This window comes from Cebidichthys violaceus, unplaced genomic scaffold, assembly GCF_023349555.1.
Source record: "Cebidichthys violaceus isolate CVI_PGR_0920_01 unplaced genomic scaffold, fCebVio1.0.p SCAF_253, whole genome shotgun sequence".
In the NCBI taxonomy this organism is placed as follows: domain Eukaryota; kingdom Metazoa; phylum Chordata; class Actinopteri; order Perciformes; family Stichaeidae; genus Cebidichthys; species Cebidichthys violaceus.
This window is the reverse complement of record NW_027176432.1, coordinates 1-27,747: the sequence shown is the minus strand read 5'-3', so window position 1 is coordinate 27,747 and position 27,747 is coordinate 1. Positions and strand designations below refer to the sequence as shown.

General features: G+C 41.6%; 2 protein-coding genes across 2 annotated transcripts; one reads left to right on the top strand and one right to left on the bottom strand.

Moving 5' to 3' along the window:
• Positions 1 to 2,538: 2,538 nt before the first annotated feature.
• LOC137879766 (ras-related protein Rab-15-like) lies at positions 2,539 to 17,239 on the bottom strand. The gene is made up of 8 exons (XM_068720650.1): positions 17,159 to 17,239; positions 14,233 to 14,668; positions 7,359 to 7,419; positions 6,451 to 6,511; positions 5,754 to 5,831; positions 5,099 to 5,188; positions 4,314 to 4,379; positions 2,539 to 4,029 (listed from the first exon to the last, which is right to left on the bottom strand). The coding sequence occupies exons 2-8, from the start codon at positions 14,354 to 14,356 to the stop codon at positions 3,868 to 3,870; spliced, it is 642 nt and encodes a 213-aa protein (XP_068576751.1). The 5' UTR covers positions 14,357 to 14,668; positions 17,159 to 17,239; the 3' UTR covers positions 2,539 to 3,867.
• fntb (farnesyltransferase, CAAX box, subunit beta) lies at positions 16,175 to 27,715 on the top strand. The gene is made up of 9 exons (XM_068720649.1): positions 16,175 to 16,373; positions 17,516 to 17,580; positions 20,608 to 20,680; positions 21,075 to 21,166; positions 22,830 to 22,976; positions 23,750 to 23,833; positions 25,236 to 25,322; positions 25,445 to 25,574; positions 27,287 to 27,715. Exons 1-9 carry the CDS (start codon positions 16,275 to 16,277, stop codon positions 27,470 to 27,472), a joined length of 963 nt encoding a protein of 320 aa, XP_068576750.1. The 5' UTR covers positions 16,175 to 16,274; the 3' UTR covers positions 27,473 to 27,715.
• Positions 27,716 to 27,747: the final 32 nt, after the last annotated feature.

The window sequence follows — 27,747 nt, the reverse complement described above, 5'->3', positions numbered from 1 at the left end:
TGCAGGGCCATGTTTGACTATGTCGACAACCTACATGCTCTGTAGGCCAACTGCAGGGGGTCCAGGAGTGGGTGAGTGAGGGCTTTGAGGTGGGACAGGACAAGGCACTCAAAAGACTTCATGACTACAGAGCTCATGGCGACGGGCCTGTAGTCGCGAAGTCCTGTGATCCTTGTTTTTTTGGGGACGGGGATGATGGTCTTGAAGCATGCGTCTCCAGGAAGGTGTTGAAAATGTCTGTAAACACCGGAGACAGCTGATCAGCACAATGCTTCAGGGTGGAGGTGGAGACAGAGTGAAGAGATGAAGAGATGTCTCTTCATCAGCTCAGGTATCTCTTCATCAGTTATTTCCCTGTCTGTTATATAATTATATCATACTTACTGAACTACACATGACTTATTGTGACACACACATCTCCTCCATTTTATTCAGGTGAAGGCTCCTTTGTTACATTAAATTCATTGTTCGGTCAGAAGTGGCGTGAAAGTGCGTAACGTTAACGTCAGCGTTAACGTCCATTATACTATGTGATTATTTATCACGTTTAGTTTTTCCTGTGGTCACAGATAATGTTGTCATTTCGACACAGCAGGATTATTCATCATCACAAAAGCATAATTTCAGGATCAAATATATATTTCACGAGCAGAGTGGTTTGTCATTATTTTTCAAACAATGGCGATGACAGAATGATTTGTCATATCATGAGAAAACAGCAATGAAGCCAAGAAAGCAACCTTATGAAGATAGAAGGAACTGATTTATCGTGATCTTTAAAGCTGCACCAATCAACATTTTCTTATATTAACAATGAATTAAATGACTGAGTGAAACAATTAAGCTTTTTTGTTCTCTTTTAGCTAATTGTTTTGGCCTGCTGATTCTTATTTTCTAGTCTAGGTGCCAGCTGGCCAGGGGACCTCCTTCATGACAGAACTGTACAAGTTAAAGCTTGCATGGCGTTGAGGTCAAGAGTATTAAACTTGTTCTGTTGTGTGTAAATGAACCCTCCTCACTGTAGTCTGTACCTGTCCTTATCAGAGAGCTTGTCCGTCTTTCTTCTTTTTTCCCACTTTCCCACACACAGACACAGTTTTATCACCCTGACTACCAAACAAACACACACACACACACACACACACACACATGCACACACCATATGGCCGAATGTCAGACAGCTGCAAAAAACCTGGAGTAATGTGGTGGGGGATTGTGTTGCAGAAAATGACGATGATGATGATGTGTGTGGGTGCTATGTGTCAGTGTGCGTGTTGACTTGTTATTCTGTACGTGTGTCCGTGTGTCACTCAGCCGTGTGACAGATACTGAGCTGTCATATCTGACAACCAGACAAACAGTTCAGCATGCATATTCATCATTATGCTAATTTCACCCAGAGAGATTTTAATGAGTTCACAACATTAACAACTCAGATGAGGTGATGAACAAAAGCTTTGCAGCTTTTTTTCTGTAATTCTCACTGTGAAAACACCATCACTGACGACTAATTACACATTTATATTACTATAAAAGTTTCCGAGTGAACTTCATTGTGTGTAGGGTACTAAAACTGTTTCTAAAAGCGTTTAGGAATAAAGTGGACCTTAGTTTATCTAAAGTATTGAAGTTATATTAATAAATGTGACCATCAGATGGCAATAGCATGATCTTGTGGTGACGAGTGGTTATTCTATAAGTGACTAATAATTCTCTCACTATGACACGAGTGCTTACGCTCTAAAAGCAGACTTTGATAAACAAAAAAAGATAACTGAGTGAATCTGTCATCTAGTGGTCAAATTAGGAAGTGACATAAAAGCTTCTGAAACGCCCACCCCTATTTGTGAATATCCAAACATCCACCATATGATGATATTCATCCATAGGTTGAGTGATATGACACAAAATAGCCTACCATTGGGCTTGAGTTTACCATGATGTTCACTGGTGAATGTATGAACGTGGAGGATAAGCACAGTCTACTGCCTTTGTATTATAGATCATGTGCTGATGTTATACAAAGCACATACTGTATCTCCGTCTCATATCAAGGGAGCACCGGGTCTCGACACAACCAGGACGACGGCTCTTATATCTGCAAGTATTTACTCATAAACATCTGACATCTTTTCTCAGAGAATAACATGTTGCATTTTACATGTTGCATGTAATATATTTCCACAAATACAAGTTGAAGTAGTCTAAAAGAAAGAAAAGTAGTTCTCGAAAACGTCATTCAGTACAACATACTGCCATTTCACACTGTGCACAGATTAACAACTGTTTTGAGTAGCATTTAGTGTTACTAAGTTGCAAAAAAAAAAAAAAATGTAGCCAAATTTCTTCCAGTGGTGGTGATTCTGTTTAAGTCTCAAACAGGCAACTCTGGTCAAATGCTATGCGGTCAGTTGTTGGATAACTTCATTGAAGTTGCAATAAAAGAAAGGAAAGAAGAGTGGATCGCATGCAAAACCCTCGCTTGTCCCCTTTTTAAGTCTTGGGGGGGGGGGGGGGGGGGGGGGGGGGGGGGGGGGGGGCACTGGCATCTCTACTGGACTCTGTACAAAACAGCGAGAAAACTACAGAATGACCAAGACATTATTATCTTCACAGAGGGAATATTTTGGACCAGAATCACTGTGGACTTTTTTTATACAGCCCTCTAATAATACATTAAATTGTCGCACCCTCATGATTCTACCAATCTACAATGCTTTGAAAAACCTGGTATGTACAATGCAATGAGCGGTTATCAAACTCTCTGTGCTATACGATATCTTCTGGAATAAACAAAGACTATAAAATGAAAAATATCTTCAGTTTTGCTACAGGGAAATTGAATAATTTTGCTCTCAATGTTTCCCTAAGTCAACGACTTACACAGGCGTCATTATCAGAGTGTATGTGTGGTCTTACATAGATGATACTGCAGGCGGCAAAACGTATTTACTTAGCCAATATTTGCATAAAAGCAATAAAAGGAAATAATAAAATTGCTGCATATATTTAGAATCTTTTCATCGTATTAAAAGGTAGTCATTGCAAGTGCAATTACAACCAAAAACAAACACATAAGGAAAAAGAGAGCAAAATAGCATCATTTAACACAGGACAACTCTCCAGTGTGTGTTGTTTTCACAATGCATGTAGCACCCTCTTGTGGTCAAATGCTCACACTACATCTGATGCATTCAACAGTAGAAAGGCTGTGTGCAGGGGTGCCGATTCCCACATAAAGGAAAACACTGAAGGGGCGGATGAAGGCCAAATGGAATCAATCACATTGTTGATTTGCAAGGCAACCGGCCCTATGATGAATATAAGAGACAGCGCTTGGAAAACAAAGTGAAATACAACGTTGTGAAAAGTTTCAAGTCAGTGGTGGACGATTCCAAGTCACTCCCAAATGTTATACATCGGAACACTGTACAAATTCTGTAAGAAACGGTGATACAATCTTATCTTTGTGTTAAGTCCTTTCAACTGTATGTCAATTGCAGAATTGGTAGAGGACATGGATTTGTATTTGGTTCCATCTAAGACACACGGAACTGAGCAGGGATTAGTGCTTTAGACAATGAACATTCTGTCCCACTGAGGGAAAGCTTGACATTTGGACCTTCAGTTGGTTAATCCACCACACACTTGTCACTCTGAGGCAAAATGTTTCCACCTTTGTCCTTGAAAACTGCTCTCAAATGGCTCGTTAGCATTTTTGGCACATGACACGGAGGGAAATAGTTGGTTCCAAAAATTGCAGCTCAGTGTTCCTCTTTGTTTCAACCAACGACAAAAATAAACACATTTTGCCTAGAGTGTGCAAAGTGTCTGGCGATAACAGACTATCCGATTTTAATTGTTTCTTTAACACCAGCAGCCTTTGCCTTGATCGCCCGCCGCACTGTCACACAGTCCCTCCTCTTCCTCCAGAGCAGCAAGATTAATCTCGTCATTAGCAGACATCCGGAGAAGATCCAGGTCCTTTTTATTGGCTGCCAGCACCTGTTCAGCCAATCGCGTGAAAGTCTTGGAGGGAAACACAGACAGGTTGAGAGAGACAAGATGCAGTCATTATTCAAAGTAAGGCCTTATGACTCAGTGGTTAGAAGACCGACACAAGGGTTGTGAGTTCAATTCTCACTGGGGCCTCGGCCCTTTAAAATTCATTGTCTCAGTGCAATGACATTGAATTTAATCTAGTCTGATCAAGTCATTTCCTCCTATTACATAGCCATGACTGCATGCATTGCATTGATCGTGTTCCTGCTCTGTACGTGGTCATAACGCGTCGTGAGTTCACATCACCTCACCTCTGTTATATTTTGGTTGGTGAAGGCACTTGTCTCAAAGAAGTCCATTCCGTAAGCCTTGGCCAGCTGCAAGACAGACAACAGTGACATATTTACTTTGGTCTTTTTTAATTAGAGGCACAGACAACCGACACGATATTTCCTTTCGCACAGGTGCAGTGAGATCTGCAGGCTGTCAGCTTTGGAAGGCCTTCACCACTTGTCGCAGACCTGATGATGATGATTACAAATGATTATAAGCTTTTGGGGAACCCAGGATAAGTACCTCTTTAAAGAGACAGTTCAACATTTTGGTAAATGTGCTTTTCAACTTTACTTTCCTGCCAAGAGTAGATCGATACCACTTTCATGTGCAATAATGATAGCATTAGAGCCAGGAGGCAATCAGCCTAGCTTAGCTTCAGACTAGAAGCAGGAGGAGACAGATATCCTGGCTCTCTCCAAAGTTCAAAAATAGGCAATACCGCAGACATGTTGTTTTGTAGTGACAGTGAAGCTGCACAGAAGTGCTGGGATCTCCTGGAAGGAGTCTCTGTCTATATGTCTGTCAGTTTTTATGCTAAGCTAACTGCCTCCAGCTTCATGATCAATGCAGACATCAAAGTGGTAACAACCTTTTCCTCCAACAAAATAGTGAACCTAATGGCTTCAAGCTTTCAGTGATCTAATTTAACTCAAAGAAAACCAGCACAATGTATTTTAAAACAGTGTTGTTTACATTATTTTTTCCAACCATGCCAAGGATCTAACAATCCATTATGTAACAGAGCCAGTGATTGACCCACCTTGATACCTTGCTCGGTGGCCACCTGCCTCTTGTCCACCTCATCTGACTTGTTCCCTACGAGGATTTTCCGGACCTTCTCAGGAGCGTACTGCAGGGGTTTGTCGTGTGAATATAAAGGAATAAAGAAAACAAAATTAAAGAGATAGAGAGAGAGCGAGAGCGAGAGAGAGAGATTTCAAATGTCAAGAGAATGCAGACGGGAGAAAACACAGCGCTCAGGAAATGAGACCTAGATTAAAAGTAAGCTGGAAGTGTGCCAAGATCAACAGAGTGTATATTCAGACAGACCCATAGAGGAAATTAGGTCCATTGTGACTAAATTAATAGAATAAAATCATCTGGGAAACGACGGGGGGAAGCAGGGCAGACAAGATTGCTTCCTGAAGCCTTTGAAGCCGATAGAAAAATGTGACCGCGAGAGGAAAAAAGGTTCTCCTTCCAATGACTACACTATATAGTCATTGGTCGATATTTGAAAATGAAGATGGAACATAATAAACATAGCAGAGCATAATCCGTCAGGCCAAAGCATTTGGTTTCTATCAGACCGTGTCAGGCGGCTGTTCTTTGTCAAGCTGAGGCCTCTGCACAGTAAGTAGTCGCTGCCTTTTCTGCTGCCTGTTGATCGTAAATCCCCAATCTCTGTGACTCACCTCGTCCACATCACTGGCCCACTTCATGATGTGCTGGAAGGATCGCTCACTCGTGATATCGTACACCAGGAAGATTCCCTGAAGAGGATTTTAAAGGATTTTTTTTGTTGAAAGCAGACGAGAACCAGTGCATTTGAAAGCATGCTTAAAAAGGTTCTTGGTTTCTTGATGCTTAAAAGCAGCATTTTAAAAATCAATACATGTGGAAAAATCAATACTGCTGTATAGAAACCAGACCACCACTTAGAAAGTCGGAAGCCTCTTCCAACTTTTTATTTTGTATTGTAAGCCACTGGCCCGTCCCGCCAGTGCCAGTGGCATTTTTTGTAACACAAAACAGGAACCGGACATAATTTCATTACCAGTTTCTGGTAAATGGACAATTAGATTTGAGCCAGTTTGACCTATTTAACAGCCAAAAGCAAATGAAACATTCATACAACAATGTCAGAGTGGTTGTGGTTGTGTTGGGCCTGGAGAGCTACTCCCAACATCCTCCACGCTTACAATACCACATTTTAAAGCTGCTATGTAGCAACTTTGAGCCATGAGAGCTCCCTGTAAAATCATCTAAGTAGCATCTTGTAGCTCTAACAAATTTAATGTCAGAAATGAATTTGATTTCAATTTGTTTTTGCTACGCTGTAGTAACAATGTTTCCTTATTGTCTGAGTCAATGGAGGAGAGTTGAGGTCACCTGTGCTCGTCTGTAGTACTGCTTAGTGATGGTCTGGTATCTTTCTTGGCCTGCAGTGTCCCTGGAAAGACAACAAGCATATATGAACGTGAACATACACATATTTGAAACATGATCAGGTAGTTAGGCAGGATTTTATAGAAATGCTCCATCCCTGAAAATGACCTGACACCTAAAATGTTTCATTCTTTAGATGTTCTTGTCACTGTCCAATGTAAACCCTGTATCTTGTTGAAGTGGTTTGTTTAGCCATGCTAGCGGCGGAGCTTTAGGGATGACATTGTTGTCCCTTGGTCCAGGCTGAAATATCTCGAAAAGCTAATTGCTAAATGGTTCATGACCAAAACTAATGACGTTCCCATCGGCCTCAGTAGTAGTAGTGTTTTAGTTTTGATTAGCAAATGTTAGCACGCTAACAGGCTAAATTAAATGTTGAGCTTGGTAAAGCTCACCTGCGATTTAAAAAAATCCACACTCTTTTTTTCTTCTTAATTGTATAACATCATTGCCTGGCAAATACATTATAATACGATTCAGGAAAAGCCCACAGTTTAATAAAGCTAACACGAGTAGCAGGTCCGTGATGTGACGCAAACTCCAGTCTCCTGCATGAATTTTTATTATTTAATTGACCTAAAAAGTAGTTAAATGTAAACACACACATTCTAAAAGTACTGGAATCAGTTTACAAAATACTATCAATATGAAAGTTTGTCATTGTAGAATTTAAAAATCCTCCAGGCAGCAGAAACGCCCAGAAAAGAATACAGAGGACATGACCTCGGTGTTGGTGACAGCGTATTTACAACTGAAAGATATCCCCTCGATCAGAGCTGCTGTTGTGTAATATCTAACAGCATTCAGTTAATCTCCTGCACACGGCCTTCCATCCTATGCCACTGTCTTACCATATCTGTATCCGTACTTTGATACCATCTATTACTAGCGTCTTCATTTTGAAGTCGACTCCTGTAAGAGAGGAAAGATATGGTAAGGACAACATAACATTCACAGAGGAGCTCTAAATGTATTCAGACTAAATGTTCTGGATCTTCTCAAAAGGCCTCGCACTCAATAATTGACTGAAATCAATGAACCCGCCGTGTCTTTTACAGACAGAGGGTCACCGGTATCGGCTGCAGCTTTGTAACATCATAGGGAGGATTAACGTCACGCCTGTATAATCAGCCTGTTAGGAGATTGAGTTAATGATCCAGCGAGCCGAGGCCTCGTTCAGTTCAGTTCTCTGCATCGATCTCACAGGAGTTGAAATAAGGGAGAAGGGCAAAAAAACCAAAACGAGAGCCGAGCGCTGCGTAACACCGCAGAGGAAGAGATGAGAGCAGGGCTGAGATATGGGGAGGGGGTCACGCTCGCTTCACTGATCTTTGATCTATTTCAGACGGCCGAGTGTGATATTGTGTGAAGACAGAAAATCACAGGCAGCAGCGCCAATTTCTTATTTCTATCAAGACTCATCCTGTGTTCATTTCAAGGCCAGAAGAGACATAAATATACTTGAAGAGAGGCTGCAAATACTTATTATTTTGGGCTGATGCTGAAGTATTTTAATGCTTTTACAACAAAATGTAAATCCATAAATTGATTACTTCCTCAGAAACGTATTTTGTTAAAAGACCCCACTTCTCTGAGAGATCTTTCTCAGCACACAAACCAAACTCTGCATCATTTATTAAGTAAAAATTATAATTCAAGTTTTAAATGATATGTTTGGTAAATGTCATTGCCTTGTTGTGTCAAGTCTTCTCTACACTGCCAGGTATGTAATTCTGGTGGAGAATTCTTAAGCTCTTTTAGTCACCTCTAAACAGCCAAACTTCGAGATATTAGTAAAAAAAACTTCCTATCAGGTGTGAAGGAGGCCTTTTACATTTCTTTGCCCATGTAGGGGTCCATTGTATTATAATCCTTCCATACCGCTGACATGACCTTGTTCTCCTCAACAGTATAGTTACCAACTATAATAGCAAACATCAGCAATAATAAACATATTCGTCTTGACGAGAGACAATCATAAATAAATAAAATATATCAGTTTGACCATTAACTCTGCCTCTACTGAATTCTTTATAGCTTGTCTTTTCTCCACGACGGTCTCCTCAGACCAATGCCTCCAAGTCGTTAAAAAGCAAAAACCACAGGCTTCTATAGACAACGCTAATCCCTGAGAAATCAATTAACAGTTCATCCCAATTAACCTGACACTCAGCACCCGCGTGTCACAACGCCCTCAGAGAAAGACCTACTGAGTCCAATCGATTGCCATCAGAACTGCCGTTTGTGTTTGTTTTATAGCTGCATTTCTGCAGAAACAGCTGACAGATGAGCTGCCTGCTGGCCTGGTTGGTTTTAGTGTTTGTTCGAAACAAGCTGGAGTCAAGGGGAGCCTCCTTTAAGTCGTGAGGCGGCCTTTGCCTTTAGAGAGCATTCAGACTAAGTGAAAGGTCAGCATAACAATCAGTGGCTTGCTTTGCCCGAGGCTTGAGACGAGATCATGAAAAAGAGGCAGATGAAGAGTCTTCCTGCGTCACTGTCCAGCTGCATTAGCAGTGTGTAAAGTCAGTCAGGTGGCATCCACGCAAACAGCATGCTTTAAATAGCAAACGATGTGGACTAATGGCTCCTTCAGCTGTACAGTGTGTGTCTACAACAAGGGGGCGGACCAAATCTGGAAATTTAAGAATTAAATCAAGATGACTCCACAGGCAGGTCTTATGAGGATGAATAAAAAGCAGCAAGTCCCCATAACGAGTATCTTTTCAGTTATATTTACAAAAAAAAAAGATGCTCCAGCCCACATCCTTCTTCCTGCTGTTAAACAAATAAGTTGTATGAGCACCCGTCTGATTGCTCCGCATTGTTTTATAGCAGGCGAGCAAAATGAGGGTCTTTTATAGAACCAGGTGCAAACAATGAGAGACCCAACAGGCTGCTGTGAAGGTATGAGAACATGTCTCCTTATCAGAGGTTTGATATTTAACTTGTTTTGTGTGTTCCCATCACAACAGCAGAAGTCCCACTTGCTGCACAATTTCTCAGTCTGCATGAGAAGTTGTGTAGAAAGTCCTAAATGTTACTGTTACAGGAAAGACTAGAGGTGTGTGTGTGTGTGTGTGTGTGTGTGTGTGTGTGTGTGTGTGTGTGTGTGTGTGTGCGCTTTCAGTGTTATGGTGCCACTATCTGGAATCAGTTAGACGGGTCTGCAAGGTAACAAACTCCTCTGTAGCTTAAACTGAAACTAAAACCGTAAACAACACTTAAATGTACTTTCACTGCAAACCAAACCTTTCGCCTCAAGAGCCAAGTTTAAGAAATATGTCAGTCGTATTGGCTTTAAATAATGTTAAATCACAAAGGCTCGCTTGAGAAAAAAAAAAAAAGGAAAAGAAAGTAATTCTTCTCCCTCCTCTTCAGAAGGAACTGTGACAATGGAGACGAGCACAATGTGCAAGAAGAGACAGCAGTTAATTCAACATGGCAGCCTTTCACAATCAGCAGTGTGAAAGCCATGTAAAAGCTAATGGGTACACACCCAAAATTGACTTGACAAATTAGCAGCAGGACTGTGTTCCGCTATACGAGGCGGATCGGGCGGTGACACGTGCCAGGGTGCTGTAGGTGATGGCGACAGGCTCACTAATGGATGCTGGGAATGTTCCTGTCATCCATGACTATCATTACTAGCAGAGGACGGCCAACAGCTGTCAACAGCTGCTGTCTTTGGGGCACAGAAGGACAAGGGACTTTTTTTTTTACATATTAAAAACTTGTGATCAACCTGGACTGAATAGTTAAGCCTTGTATTGACCTCCTGTGTGAAATATAACATGTATAATGAATGTTTCATGTGTCACACAGCATTAAGGCCAGACTGTATGTAATTGGATGCAGTCACCGTGACCTCATCCTTTGGTTTGTGGACTGCTATTTGGAGCCTTGAATTCAGTATTTTGGCCGTTACCATCTTTGCAACCAGTAGCGACAGTTACGACTAACTTTCATGGACTGAAAACACTCTGTTGAAAGGGTTCAAGTTCTCAGACTAAAACACAGACAGCTCCCCGTACGCACAACGCCGTGGTAGCGACCTGTCAATCACAAGATGGCCGACAAGCCCAAAAACATAACCAGATATATTGTCTATGTATTGAAGAAGACCTGACACTAGCGATTGAGACCATGGACTCATGTGTACAATGTTTACTGAGGTTATAAATCAAGTGAGGGTCATTTTCTCATAGACTTCGATACAATCTGACTTTTATTTAAATCAGAGTCACTCTTAACAAAGAACACAAAGTGAAAACTAAGAGGACAAAATAACAGTTTTTAACATACAAACTTGAGGCTTTACGGGAGCCTGACTGATAAACCAGTCGGTACAGAAATGCCAAAGATATGTCTAACAAAGACATTATTTATCAGCTGTAAGATGTCCTGCACTGTGCACACTTTCAAAGATTGATTTAAAAGGATAGCAGACGAGAAGAAAGGCGTGATCACGCCATTCATGTTTCTAGAAAGCCAGGAGGAAGTCAAGGCTGAGGCGGCGCCACTGACTCCTTTGATAACTCTTTATGAGATGTGTGGCGGCTGTGTCCCGATGCCCAGCCCTTTAGACTAATGACTAAGTGTTTGACCGGGCCGAGACCACAACACCACTGGGATCACAACCGGGAGGACAGCTGCTTATTGAGCGGTGATATAGGGCAGGGGCTGGGCTCGCACTTTATAGGTGTTGTGACGGCGAGGAGCTCCGAGGAGTTTGGCGACGCCGCCGCCGAGATAAAGGTGAGGAAGATTAAACTCGGCGGAGTGACTGAACAGCTTTAATAAATCATCTGTACAACTGCTCTTTGCCAGAGGAATGTGCACTCTCTGGCCCAGATGGAAGCGTTAACAGAGTGACCCGTTAAAATAAAGTCTCTGATACCTGGATGAGTGAGAGTGCATCAGCAGAATACCTGCTGCCAATGATTCTGGAACAGTTTGATTTTTCTGATATTGAAGGGGAGAACAAGTTGGAGCTTTTATTTTAGAGTGAGCTGTAACTAGGGAAGAATCCTCTGTTAATCATATCGCATAGCCAGGTGTGCTATTTATTGATATCTATATTGGAGGTTTCGACTCTTTCTTTTGTGTATGAAATTCTTTGATAGTCTGATTAAGCCTGTAAAGACAATTTACTGTATCAATTGAAAAGGTTTCCCATTGACCTGTCGTAGAATGGCAAAAAATCATTTAACATAAAAATCATTTAATATAAAAGTCATTTAATGTAAACGCACAGGAACAAAAACTTCTCAAAATGATAGATTACAGCCCAGGACACAAAACAACTCTGGAAACAGTGGACAACCTTGTCCTGTCACAGTTTGAGCCAAGCACCTTAGTTTCAAATGAATCGAAACCTTGATGCTACAGCATCCAATAATATTTTAGAGGATATTGTGCTTCAAACAGACCCTTTCCATAGACATAAGGTCTTCCGAGTTTGGTGTGATGATCTGAATTGACGTTCTTGTGGCTGAGATATACGTCATCACACTGTTTGCTCAGCGTATGAAATTGTTTGGGTTTATTTTCATGCATAACTGCAGGAGGTGCAGAATAAGACTCTTTTCATCCTCTAATATTTATGGGTAAACTTGAATCAACCCCCCTATGGGTGAGATGTCCCAGCAGTTCTTGAGATAATTAAGAGCAAAAACTGAGCAAGTGGACTGTAACAGAACCTGATGAATTATGGAGCTACCCGTGAGGGGGACATGGGAGAGAATTTATATCCCTCTGTGACCATGAAGGTTAGGAAATTATTTATTGATCCTCCGCAGGAGAGCACCGACAGCGGTCGCTTATGATCTCTCTCTGTCTCTTTGGACTTTGTTGGGCTCGTTTAGTCCGAGGACAGGAGTTTGAACTATTGCACGTCCGTTACAGTCTCCTGCCCACAACTATTCGGGCCGAATGCCAACATCTGGACTCCATTGCCTTGCGAACACTTACGCTGCAACAAAAGCACAAACAGATCACTACGTGCAGACAGGCTTGCAATTATATGAACACGACTCTACTGGGAGGAAGTGTCCCGTAGAGCGCCATACAGGTGCACGACTTAAAATAGCAGTCTTCGGTCTCAGTAAGCTTCATGAGCATTAATCATTACTGGCTGGAGCAGACAAAAAGCCTTTTAAGTGCAGTGTGACGAGCAGATGAGTCTAAATCTTGAGTTTGAGCCTCATGCTGTGGATGTGGGCTGTTCGCAGGAGTTCACTGAGAGCTTGAACATCAGAAAGGCTTTGAATTTGCCATGAAAGCGTCCATGCAAACACATTAGTGGGTTCAATTATTATGTTAAAATTTAAAATGCACAACCACAGCCTTCTTCTGTCAGACTTTTTCAGGGCAACATCTGTCTGCAAATCCCAGCCTGACGGCCAGCTTCATGATTTCTTCCCTTGACCTTATTCAGACAACATATCTTTTCAACAAAAAGTCAGCTATCCATCAAAACCAGGAAGAACATTCCCCGACTTCAACTTCTCACATGGATATCTGTATTGCACCTTTCATCCAATTACTGCAGTGTCATAAAGTAGCTGCTGCCACAAAGAATATAGGAGCTTACTGGGAGAAAACTTCTCTATTAACTGAACACACCCACAAACACACACACGGCCGCCCAGTCGCCACAGAAGAAGAGATAAGAGGCACAACTGCAGCAGATGGAAAAAACAAAAACAACGGCTTACTGTACATCCTTATTTCCATCACCTCAAAGTGAAGCCCGGTAATGCGCCTGTCATGCTCTGAATCCTAACTATGGAGGTAGATAGACTGCACAGCCCGTATAAACTCGGAGGAAGGAGGCTGGCTCAGCCTTGCTGAGTCAATAGTCATCTTCAGGTATGTGGCAAATCCATGTCCATTGGTTTGCTCTATATACTCTATTACTAGAAAGAGGAGCAGCGTTTGTTTTCCTTTTTTTATCAGTCATTTGGTCTATGCAACATCATAAAACATCAAATGTTTTTCTTGAAAACCAACTTAAACTTATGTAGTTGCAGATTAATTTTCTGATGAATCCACTCTATTCATGTCTGTTTCATGATGGTTTTCCTCAAAAATGATTTTTACAAACATCACACCAAATGATTTGATAAGACTTTGTCTTTTTTGTACATTGAGTACAGTGAAACTGAACACGACAGGTATACATGCACTAATTCTGCTCATTACAACGCACTGAAATAAAACTGTCAATCATTTTGATCAGGAGCCCCCTAACAGACCCACAGCCCAGTTTGGTCAGTGCCAGATGAGAAACGCAACTTATTCCCAAATATGAAAGTGTGCCTTTGCTGTTTTTTTGTTTTTTTATGGCACTTGGTTGCACTGGCAGTGCCAAGTGCTGATAGTTGGTAAACTCATATGCATGGCTGCCAAGTGTTGGACCCTCCTCCTCAGAGCTTCCCCAACCAATGCAATCACGCGGATCTTATAGTTAACACTCTCTTTATTCCGGGTGAATACACTACTCTGTTTAAATCTAGTCAAAACCTCGATCATTTACGCATCAAATCTATTCAGTGGAATTTAGAAAATCCAATGACCACAAAGAAAGGGTGATGCGCAAACGACATCAACAGAAAACGTTAAAAAAAAAAAAAAAAAAGATCGTGCAAACGAATGGGGTGATTCAATGGCAAGTGATTGATACAATTAAAATGTGAATAACAATAATATAAAGCAGAGTCTTACCGATGGTGGAGATGTGAGACGGGTGAAATTCGTTGTCCGTGAATCTGCATAACAAACATGTTTTCCCAACCCCAGAATCTCCGAGGAGCAGGAGTCGGAAGAGCACATCGTACTGCTTAGCCATGGTGTTGGATGTAGTGTTGAATTAAAAAAAAAAAAAGCCCCAGTCAGCTAACTCAGTGATGGATGACCGATCCCTCCCCGCCTGCATCCCATGTCTGCTCAAATGGTCAACATGAGGCTTTGGCGACGCTTCTTTTTGTTCAGTGACGCTGGGTCGGTGGGCGACTAAACAGGGATGCTCCGGCTTCCCATGCAGCCTCCAGCCTCCAGTGGGTGCGGTGGATCATTGTCAAGTAAGACCCGATAACAAAAGGGAGACTTCCGGCGGGGCTTTCCAGCATAAAAGCCTTGAGTTCTTGAGGACGTTTTAATTCTGTGGTACAAAAGAGGATTGGATAAATGTTTTGGTAGCAAATTCAGAAACAGCACAATGTATTTCTTTCCCAAAGTAATCAGATATGAAGATATAACTTCATGATTATCATGATAATATTAAACATGTAAACGTTTTACCGTACTCAGAGGTTTTAATAGTGGGAGAAGAGCATGCACATATTCACATCTTTTCTCTACATAATGTTCATTGCATCTGGGAATTGAATGTATATGTCTATATTTGGTAATTTACATGTCTACCAGTATCTAAGTGGTATTCATTCATATTATAACTTACTTTCTTACTTAGTTAATATTCTTTACTGTTTATTATTTATTTATAATACAATGTTTTGGTCTTGTTTCTACTATATCTCTTGTTTGCACTATCCACTATGCTGCTGTCATCCTGTAAATTTCCCCGCTGCAGGACTAATAAAGGATTATCTTATTTTATCTTGACGTTTCTCATATGTATTCTAGTTTATAAAGCTCACAGCATATTGTTGTTACATCTGCTTATTGTACATATCATCCGCTTTTTACAGACTGTTTAATTGCACTAGTATCTGTACTTTGCATCCAACTGATCAAATGACTAGTGAGCTATTTATTTATTAAATTGGACAATGCAAGCACAGTATAGTGGCATAATAAAAGCCTTATAATTAGAATTTAACTCAGGGCCCCTCTACAGGATGGGACCTCGAGAGTTGGTAGGCTACTGGTGTTGCAGACCCTAAGTGTAAAACGTGCCTCAGAGGCCATTACAACCAATTATCTCAGCTGGCAGCCAAACCCTCCTGCACCCTTCATGTAGTTGTGTGTGTGTGTGTGTGTGTGTGTGTGTGTGTGTGTGTGTGTGTGTGTGTGTGTGTGTGTGTGTGTTTACTTTGAATCAAACCACATCTTAAACATCAACCCAGTGTGTGCAAACTGATGCCAAACTCCATGTAATACGTTTTGTTTTTGAAGGATTTGTATATGTTTTATATTTACAGGACATATTTGTTTCTGATGCATTAGAATTATGTTTGATAAGTATGTTTTGTATTTGCAAAACAAAATGCATTGGTTTGTTAATGCTTATTTACAAACCACACTGTTTGTTAGTGAATCGCAGGGCATTTGTCAAACATATTTTGTTTGTTTGCTAAGTTTTTGCAGGAAATTAGCTCCAACGACTTTTTAATTATTTTTTTTTGAAGGCAAAGTCAAACCACTTCCGGTATTGTTTTGTTGATGCAGAACAGATTAACAGTAGAAATAAAGCGCGCGGTGGGCTGGCTTCTTTCGGCGTCGGTGATATAACACCAATTAAATACAACGTGTACACACAGTCATTAACTTACTCGTTAACCCATATTTTATTATAACCCTCACGTCGAACACGTTAACAAGAGGCTGTGTGTATCAGTCGGTATCAGTGAATGAGAGACGTTTGATCCCTTGGAGACGCCGTAGCGTGTGTACGCGCAGTTTCCGCCCACTCCAAGCGCAGCAGGAAGTGAGCCGAGTCAAACTGAGCGAACTATCGAACTACAAAACTAGCGGCATCGCTACACGTCCCGCACCCCTTGCAGCTAACGGGTCCCACGATCACCATGGACGGGTTTCCGACGCCTTTGCGGTGCTTCAATGAGTGTCATTCCGCAGAAAAGTTTGTGGATGACGAGGTGGAAACGGTGACTTCAGTGGAGCAGGTGAGCTCAGGCACAGATTAGCTGCGTTAGGTAATGTGGCTAATGCTAACACTGCTGCTGTCCAGTCTGGAAGGAGGCGCGTCTGGAAAAGTAACAGAAAATTCAACTCACACACACTTAAGTTCTTATTGCCACGAATCAGCCCACAGATTAGAATAATGATCGATACTTGTTGGCGTCCACGAGCTAGCTAGTTAGCAAACTGGAACTTTTAGATAGCTAGCATTGTGATGTTACCATAATGAGATTAGGTATTAATTAAATTAGCTGTTGGCTAAGCCCGAGACACCGTCCATGTACATTAACGAGACTCAGAGGAGAAGCTCCAAGTCAATTAGAAATGTTATGGTCTTGAGTTAGTGTGTGGTTGAATTCAATCACGGCCCACTCAATTAAGGGACCCCAGAAAGCATACTGACAATACATTGATGTAATGTAATCGGTATATTACTTTTTATTTATAGGGGACGATGCATGTTCGTCGACAGCGCTGAGATTAATTTAACTGCTAATTTGCACCCATCAAGTTGTATGTTCATGTAACGCTACAAGCGGTGTGGTCCTGAAATGTGACTTTGTGGCCCACGTCTACATAGTCGGACCCAGTCCCCTGTGTTTCATCAGATAGCTGTCTCTGCACACCTGGCTCTAATGAACCTGCCCCACACCCACAGTGTCTAAATCGCTGTTCTGGGAACACAGTTATTTAGAGGCAATGGCATACATCCAAATAGTTCGGAAGCACAACTACTTGAAGCCAACATTGTGTTCTCTCTCTCACCCACCCAAGCGCTCCGCTAACAGGTCGCCGAATCACTCGTACGACGTCTTCCGCTCCACGGCCCGCTCGCTCTGGCCAGTTCCGCTTCTGTTTACGTTCTCCGGGATTTTAGCGACGGCCTAAATCGGTTCCCCGCGCTTCCGTTCCGTTGTTCACGAGGAACCAGAAGATCCCAAGACTGACTCACTGTCCACAAAATGATCTTTTGCTCAGAGCTCAATAAATATGAACATGTCGTGTTGGACATAAGTTTTAGTTGGGATATGCATGTGACACATTGCAGAGCTCTGGACACTGAACGCCTCCTCTCGTAATGACCGTTAACACTCTCCTCTCTTCTGCTCTTTTTCTTTTTTACTAGAAAAAAGTGGAGCGCAGCATTGAAGAAGTCATCAGTGTTTACAAGCAAATACACAGCCTACCGCAGTAAGTATCCAGAGAGAGCGTTATTTGTGCGGCACAGGCAGTGGTTGGGTCTGAAGAGGTTGTTTTTTTTTTAGTTTTTTTTTTAGTTTTTCTCAGATTATTTTCCCTCTGTTCACCTTGGCCTTTACACACAGCATTTTCTAAAAAAAAAAAATCTTTCTGTAATAAAACTTGTGCCCAAGCTACATGATATCATAGTGAACAATTTCTGAGTTGTTTTAATCTGATTTAATGTATGCATTTTAAAAACATCTAAACCAGTGTAGGACTTGAAAAATACTTAAAATCCTAAATATTTAGCACGAATTCATAAAATATTGCATTCTTAAAAAGGCAGTCTGAGGATATATCTGCTGCATCCGCTTTAAAACTGTTCACCGTGAGTTTGACAATCCCAGAGGAGCGCAACGCTAAATCAAAGTGCTCTTAAAAGATAAGTGGATCTGCATTATCTATACAAAGGAAAGTTAGGTAGCTCTGCTTGTGCTTCAGACGTGTGACATATGACATGACCTCATCTCAGTGATGATCACCTGTTCATAGGACTCGTAATACTGTCGAATACATTCACCGCCATCAGGAGAGACTTCCAGGAGCGCTGCTCATCGGCTGTGGCTGTTTTGGACCACAAACGCCTGCTGTTTGCCTGTAGAGACGGCTGCAGGGAGATGTATGGCGGCTGTTATCTAAAGGGTGTGTTGATCAGCCCACGCACACTTTGCTACCAGCTGATCATCAGTCCCCTCTTAAAGGGGTGACTCATCTCATTTCTATGACAACTGCACGGACCTGAATGTCACGGCTACAGCAGCCGATGAGGAAATGTTCCACAAGAGAGCATAACGGAGCGGTGTTCATCAGTGGAGGTCATGCTTTTATTTTGTAGCGATCGTCTGTTTGGCCCGAACTCTTGAGTTCAACAGATCTTTTGAGTACAAGTTATAACGAGAAGTCGTCACATGGCTGGGTTGCTCGCCGTCGTTTTAGCAGTTTAATCAGTTTAATCAGAAATTTGCTGATGTGGGGGTTTGTCTTTTGGAGTTGATGCTTATAAGTCATATTTTTCCACCCACATCTGGCAGATCAAATATTGATTTTTGTTAAAATCTTACAAAAACGAGCACCGGTGCAAAACAGGTCAGGCTCTGCTCATTTAGTTCAAAGTATTTTTAAAACAAAGCACCTTGTAATTATGATTTATTTGTAATATGACAAAATCTCTCCTTTTTTGTTCTACTTTAACTTTGTGAGTGAGTGAGTGACACACACACACACACACACACACACACACACACACACACACACACACACACACACACACACACACACACACACACACACACACACACACAGAGAGAGTAGAATGTAAACTTCTCCTGAAACCAGAAACACAACTTTGCTGTTGCTATGTCCCTCTGTATTATTATCAAAAGTTACAAAATTGGCAGTTGTAAAAAATCAGCCAAATATGCCACTAAAACCAGCATGAGACCCCGAAACAATGAGGTAAAAAGTTGAGGGTTAGATGTATTTATTATTTAGCCTCAGACAGTATTTGCTCTTTCTCTCTCTCCTGTTTTAAATGTTAGTTCTGCTGAATTTGAGGGTGAAATTATAGGTTTTAATTTACTCGCACTGCCCCCAACTTTTAATCAGCCGAGTTGAAGCCTTGTCTCTGACGGCACAGGCGGGGGGGCGGGGGGGCGGACTGGCTTTTAGCTGCTAAGCGCCGGTCTTGTTCTCCCTTTCGATTGTTGTCGTGTCGCAGGATTGCAGCTATGAACCCTTGGGCAGCAATCTGTGACTAACCCTTTGTAGGTAGAGCGTAATTACAATCGTCCCAGCAAACGGTGTGTGAAAAGGCCAGGCAGTGAATAGGACCGGGTGGGAGGGTCAACTGTCTTTGACTCACTGACGCACGTTCTGAGTCAATGTCAATAAAGTGATATTGTAGACTCGTATTGTAATAACATTATTACTAATATCTATCTATCTATCTATCTATCTATCTATCTATCTATCTATCTATCTATCTATCTATCTATCTATCTATATATATATATATATATATATATATATATATATATATATATATATATAAATATATATATATATATATATATATATATATATATATAAAATTTTAACTTTATTTGGAATTTATTGCATTTTCAGGTGGGGCATTGTTTTTCCCAAAACCACATATTTTAAAAATAATAATTGTGCAATAGGCTGTTTCAATTCTGCACCAATAGGTGACACAATTGAACGAATTGCAATAGCCTGTTCTACAATTACTCATTTTGAAATCAGCCTTATTGTCTGATTGTGCTCAGCAGTTTTACTTTCTTTTTTTTTTTTTTTTATGTTTTTACATTTCTACATTATCCATCAAAATTATTACATCATCAGTTTAAATTTAAAAAGCCACCTGAAAGGTGTTACATGAATGGTAGAAATGTTATTATAACATCAGTCAGGGCAATTTATTACTGGTGCATTATAAGTGAAACTTGTATTACATTTTCTGGAAATGTATATTTATTTATTTTATGTTCCTTTTTTTTTTTTTTTTAATGAGGACAGACCAAAGTACTTTCCTGCTAATAGAAAGTCAGAAGCCGAGGAGCCAAAAGATATAGTTGGATAAATACAAGAAATGCTGACACCTGCTGAAATGGTTGTATATTCTGCTTCGCTCAGATTTCGTGGAATAGTTTTTAATCTGTGAGTTTTTTTGTTTTTTTTTAAATATTCACACAATATAAAAAGGGAAGTTAAAAAGCTTTACATGTGAAGAGAGAAGCGAGCAGATTACCTGGTGGACATTTTCATTTTCTGTTATGACTTGAGGTTACACTTGATATTCAAAATATCAAAAAAAAAAAAAAGTGTGGCCAAGAGCAGCCTCTCTACAAAGGCTGTGAAATGAGTGCTGGCTGTTTCTCAGAGGTCTGTTTTTGACATTTACCTCCAAGCTGCTGCTCTTCTTCTAATCGCTGCTTCTGTCCTGTGTTTGGTCTTCAGGCCAACGTTGTTGCGGGAACAACACTACCAATACCTCAAGAAGGGCTTACGTCACTTATCAGATGCTTATGAGGTACGGTATCACACGGGCGGAAACGTCTGTCATGGCCATCTTGCAGTCATGTCGTTATATTTTTGATTTTTTTATATATATAAAAAAGAGGACAAAAGACGTCAAACTACTGTATTGTTTTGATCGTAAACAGTTAAAATAAGTGATGTGATTATTTCTCTGCGTCTTTTATCATTTTCCTCCTGAAGGCTGGGCCTCTGCTGCTCTGTTTACTGTCGTCTGTCTGATCTCACTATCTCGTTTTCTGCTGTAATTGGTCATCTGATGTGTGTGTGTGTGTGTGTGTGTGTGTGTGTGTGTGTGTGTGTGTGTGTGTGTGTGCGTGCGTGCGTGCGTGTGTGTGTGTGGCTGTCTATATGTGTGTGTGTGTGTGGCTGTCTATATGTGTGTATAGTGTCTGGATGCTAGCAGACCGTGGCTTTGCTTCTGGATTCTTCACAGTCTGGAGTTACTAGAGGAGCCCATTCCTGCTGCTGTCGCCTCAGAGTGAGTCACACACACACACACACAGTGCTACACACAGTGCTACACACACACACACACACACACACACACACACACACACAGTGCTACACACAGTGCTACACACTCTACAACGAGACTTCTACCGAGGGGCACTGCCAAAGACTTTGTATTATTTATTACCGTTGCACAGTTCTCATAATTACTAGAGCAGAGCAAATGTAGCTGCAACGAAAAGATTGCTGATAATTAACTGCAGCAGCTACACATAACTGTCTAATGGCAACAATAGCTGTAGGTTTACTGTGTCGCACAATGCGAGTATGTATTACAAGGGATGTAATATGAATTCTCTACCCACATGGGCTTATTAGACACAATATTTACACCAATCCAAGGGAAGTTAAAGTGACCGTTATTTCCAACATGGCTCCCAGATGTTAAAAGACGCGTTTCGTATTTTTGTTGACTTCATGTTAAACGCCAGGCTGTTCTACGGTACACAGCCAGTGTTAAAAAAAAAAAAAGGAGCTTCATTATGTATTGGAGGCTTCATACTGTGCATAAACACAGACTGACCCCTGTTTTAAAGCCCCAAATACCATCGCAGTGGTAAATCAGCATATTCCACTCAAGAACATAACTTACATCTGATATTATAAAGAGAGAGTTTTGTCTTCATTTCAAGGCTCTAAAAAATAAAATATGCCTCTAAAATAACATTTTCTTTTATCATCATGCCACCAGAAGGATTCATCATAGATGGAGAAGACATTTTTACTAGAAAAATAAAGCCTTAAATGATCACATAATGAGCAGGAGTCAATTTAATTTGCAGTGCATTTTTCCAGCACAACATTAATATTTGTGAGGGTTGTGTTTTTGAATAATTTCTTGCCTCTGTAGTTTCCATAAATAACTGCAAACAATTCATCTTCATTCTCGTCTATAATCAAGCACCCACTGAGATCAGTAGTGGCGTTGATGTTTATGTTTTTCCTCCGATCATCGTTATTTTGTAACGACACTATTGGGCAGAACGAGCAGGTGTGTCATTTCAGACGAGTCGATGCAGCTGGAACTTCAAACAGTGTCGCTTTTATTGCCGTCCGATTAAATTACTGCCAGTCGGAAGCAACGCTCGGCAAAACCCCGTAGCGAGTGGCGATGCCAGGCTGCCAACCCACACTCTCATTATTACCGCGAGGTCGTGCCAACACACCGGCTGGCACTGCCCGGCGCCAATGTAACGCCCTCGTTCTCTCACTCACACACACACACACACACACACACACACACACACACACGGGAACACACACAGGATTCATAACAATGTAACCTACAACAGATTGCTTTCTCTGTCCCGTGAAATGTTCACTGTTCTCAGGTCAGTATCGACACCGGACGGACTGGTTGGCGAAGGGTTAATGTCGGCTTTTCCTTCCAGCGCGGATCTCGTGGATCAAAACCGTTATCGTGTTTTAATGTGTGACAAAAAAAAAAATGCAGTAATTAAATATGCAAGAAGCACTTGAACATCCTCTGTTATTTGATGTTCAAATATTAGTAGAGTGACATTCAACTGTCCATTACGGTGTCTGTCTGTCTGTCTGTCTGTCTGTCTGTCTGTCTGTCTGTCTGTCTGTCTGTGTAGAATTTAAACGGCTCTTGGTCTTCTTCTCTCCAGCGTGTGTCAGTTTCTGGCTCGCTGTCAGAGCGCTGCAGGCGGTTTCGCCGGAGGACCGGGACAACACGCCCACCTCGCTCCCACCTACGCTGCCGTCAACGCCCTCTGCATCATCGGCACAGAGGAGGCCTTCAGTATTATAGACAGGTACGGCGTCCCCCAACACAACGTTATGGAGCTCAAATAGACTTAGTGGTCGATAGTTAGATTGTTTTGTTAGAAGGTGTCGGGATGCTTCCCATGTTGATATTTTAATGTAAAAATGCAGCTTAGTGTCAAGACAGTAGAGCAAAAAATGAGACTATGACAAGCGCCGTTAGTCTATAAAAAGCAGCTTTGACGTAGAGTTTACGTTACTTATTTTTCCCACATAAGTCCCACACAAAAAAATTACACTTCACATGCCGAGATCAGCAGCTTTTCATGGCGACTTTGTTAGAAGAATACACAAAACACTGTATATATCAAATCAGCTCACGGGTATCACAATCAGTGTGAATGAAAGGGCTTGAGATTATAATTAAATAATACATGAACAATAATGAGTTTTATTATTAAGTGTAATGATATTCACATTTTAATCAGTGGCTGTATAATGAGGTTTGCCTTTTTAAATACCATTCAGAATAATTTAATTGTTGCTATTATTACAGACGTATCTTATATGCTTTAAAACTTAAAAATCCTCACATTAGCTCATCATGAGAGCATGTAGAAGTTGTGTTTACACGGCTTCTAACTCTTTCTTCATTTATATCTGTGTGACTGACGGGTGAAGCAACTATGTGTTGACTTTCTATTAGCGCTTTATTAAAATGTGCAGTATTTACAATGTTCCCTCCCCCCTTTGATGTTTCTCTCGCCTCCCCTCTATCTCCCCCCTCCTGCTCTTCGTGTCTCCATACATCGACCGTCTCCAGAGAGAAGCTGTTAGACTTCCTGATGTCGGTGAAGCAGCCAGATGGCTCGTTTGTGATGCACGTCGGAGGAGAGGTGGATGTCAGGTGAGCTCCTCCACCCTCTGTTCTCCTTTTTTGTTGTTTCTGCACCACACAGGAAGATCCATAAATCGCCAAAGTCTCCGTCACAATTAGGAGCACGTTTGGTGTCCACAATGTTATTCCTTCTTGGGTTTTTGCAGTGTGACAGTCGGCACATGTAGTGTTTTCACCGAAAAAGTAGGACGTTTTTTTAAAAGTACGTCTCCCTTTTTTTCTTCTTTTATCTCCCTTTGCTTTGTGTTTTTTATGCTTTGTGTTTCTCTTTGTTGTTGGTAGAAAAGAGGAGAAATACCCACAGCTCTCTTGCGTAAGAGTGGATTTATGGTGTGTGTGTGTGTGTGTGTGTGTGTGTGTGTGTGTGTGTGTGTGTGTGTGTGTGTGTGTGTGTGTGTGTGTGTGTGTGTGTGTGTGTGTGTGTGGCTGGTGGATTTTTTTTAATAAGCAGCTTTGAGGTATCGTCCTCGGTTTCAACAGAGAACTTCAAAAGTTACTGTTTCACTCTGTTGTCTGCTGCCAACCAGTTAATGTTCTGCTGTCATTCAGTATTATTGAAACTCTTTTCCTCTCGGACTCGGTTTGCTCATCTGTCGCTGTCCTGTAAAAAGACACTTATACTTATGTATATATACTTATCATAACTGATCAAGAACTATGACTAAACAGCCTTGTTTTAGCAGGATTTGCTCAAACCCACTTAACATTTAAGGACAGGTCGGTGACATTCAATATTTCCTCTATCGTCAACAAATCCCATGAAATACCAAAACCAACAATGAATTAATCAGACTAACAAGTATCATCTGATATAAGACGACACGAGTGAAAATTTCTTTTCATGACTTTCTACAAAGGCCCTGAATGTGTCCTGCTAGTCTGATACTCCGCTAAAATGACGCGTGTCTTTTTATTTTGAAAGAACTCCATGACCGTATTCCTGATCTCTGGAGAGAAGCTCCACGTCACTGAGCATGCTCAGAGGTGTGTTTCCATGCTACCACTGCTGAGAAGAACAAACAGCACTGGTGGTCATGCAAGCAGGACTAAGCTGTCGGTCTTTTGGCCACACAGACGAGACTTGTTGGTCGGATAAACTCACGGTTGTTTCTGGTGCCTTCAAGGAATTTCTCAATAATAATAATAATAATAATAATAATAATAATAAATAAAGATATATGTTATTCATTCTTAAAGACTTACAGTCTCTTGACAGTAGAGGGAAATGGAAAAGGCCAGGATGACAGATTACACACACAAAATAAATATGTTTGTATTTGGCCTGCTGGCAGTCTAAGAATAACAAAATGTGGATGATAATGTGTCCGTGTAGGAAGAGCAGACTTCCTGCTCACCCACATCTCTCTCCCTCTCTTGATCCATATCGGCCTGTGTTGTTCCCTTCTTATAGGAGTGCATATTGTGCCGCTTCCGTAGCGTCGCTCACAAACATCCTCATTCCCAAACTGTTTGAGGACACGCCCAACTGGATCCTCAGGTACAGCTCACCACAGCGGGTCTATTGTTGAAATTATCAAAGAGACTTTTTTTTTTTTTTTTTTTCTCCATAAACCGGGGAATGTGTTATTCATCGTGTGTTTCCTTTCCTTTTGCCTCCAGTTGTCAGAACTGGGAAGGAGGTCTGAGCGGAGTGCCGGGTCTGGAGGCCCACGGCGGCTACACCTTCTGTGGGACGGCTGCACTCGTCATCCTGGGCAAAGAGCACATGCTGGACCTCAAAGCGTTGCTGGTGAGCAGCTCCCGTCACCTTTTGGGCACATTTACTTGCTTATTCAACAAAAAAAACCAAAATAAGTATTAAAATAGCATCAAACAGAATAACCTGGGGGGGGGGGGGGCACAAAAACAGACGCTATCGAAATAAGATCAATGTGCTGAAGCAATATCCCTTCTGTAGGCTGCTCAAGCAGATAACACACAGCTGTGATTTCATAAGAATAAAATGTTATAACCTGAGGACTGATAAAGCCAGCTGGAGACGCATTCTGTTCTGACACAGTGCAGCGCTTTGGTATTTAGATAAGAGTTTGTCCCGCATCTTAGACCCAACATTTTCTGTCTTGCAGAACCATTTGCAGACATAGCTGTAGGCGTTTATTTCTATTCATCTTTGTTTATGTTGCCGCCAGGCTTTCGGCACATTGGAGGTCAAAGTTTCCATCGGGATGCTGTGTTGATCCCTTCAGGGGAAATTCTTTCTGGTCACGTGTCTGCTTCCAGAGAAGTAAGAGGGCAGAACCGCAGCCCTGGAGCTTTTAGTTTGGGCAGAGAGTCGTGCTCATGGACTCTGCAGCAGGACACATGCCTAATGACGGGGAAGCTAACGGCTATCCGGACAAGAAAGATTCTTTCTATCCGTTATTGAACAGCTTTTGGTTTCTTTTAGTCATCGTTCAGGAACACTTTTGTAGGATACAGGGAGATTTATAGGCAGGAATGGAAAATAAAACTCAGAACTACGTTTTCCTCACCTGAAACTAAGAATCGTTGTGTTTTCTTCAAAATGAGCCGTTTGCATCTTCATCATTCATTCAGTTTGATGCGATCTGCGATCTCACCGCTAGATGCCGCTAAATTCTTTAAATATAAAAGTCGGTATTTACAGAATATGTTCAAACGCCAGTGTGATAGTAAAGGGAAATATGCATTTGACTGGTCTGAACCAGTTCCCTGCATGCTAGTAGACTAGTACACCCCCCCCCCCCCCCCCCCCTCCTCCTCCTCCTCCTCCTCCTCCCCTTCTTCAAACAACCTCACAGCTTTGTGGTGTTACATCCACTCAACACCCAGCCGGTTAACAGAGCCCGCCCTGTAAAGTATCCTCTTGTCACTGGAAGTCACAGCCGTTTTGTTGTTGTAAAATCATGCAGTATTTGAGTGGGTGTGAACAAAAACAAAAAAAGCTTTTATGAACTTGTCCTTTTTATCGAGTGAAGCGGGGGATGAGTCACACTGCATGAAACGGCTCCAGTTTCGGCTCTTGAGAGAATTTCATTTATGTTGAAAAACCTGAAAGTGATGACGCAAACGCCCCCCCCCGCCCCTTTCATTACACGCCCGGTGCGTCATTTGGAAAATGAGAAATTTCACCGGCATTGCCGAGAACAATATTACATGTTGCCTGTCAGGTATCGAGGAAAATAAGGGAAGCGGCATAGTTCCCACAGCGCAGCCTGGCCAATGAGCGATCGGCCCGTCTATTCTAATCAAATAGAGACGGCACTCAACTCGGCATGAAGCGTTTATGGTCTAGATTACTGCTGGGAGATCAAATGCCTTTTAAAAGCTACAACATTAGGATATTTGCATGTTACAGCTGAATAACTGGTGATGTTCACACTGTGTGAGGAAAAAGGGGAAGGGGTGAACTTAAAACCATTGACGGGTAATTCTAACGTCCTGGAAAGATTGTTTGAAGTGTTTGTCCCGTGTGCTCCTCAGCGGTGGGTGGTCAGCAGGCAGATGCGGTTCGAAGGAGGATTCCAGGGCCGCTGTAATAAACTGGTGGACGGCTGCTACTCTTTCTGGCAGGCTGGACTCCTGCCGCTACTCCACAGAGCCTTATTCAAAGAAGGTACTGTGTCTCTGGTCATAGCACAGTCTGTAAACACACGGACCGGACTCTAGAAATAGTACAGCTACAAATATAACCCTTGTTTATTAAAAAAAATAAATAAATAAACGGGATTTCTCTCCTGAGAGTCAACTCGATATCAATTGTGCTTTTTTTTTCTCCCACTAACATTTAGAGACATGAGAATTTTCCCTTTAGCCACCACAAAAATCCATGATAAAATGTGCTTTTTGCTCTCAATAAACCAAGAAAAGCCTGCTAATGCTGGCGTTAAGTGTAGTGTAGTGTAGTGTACACACGGAGGAATCCTGTTAAGGGGATTACGAGT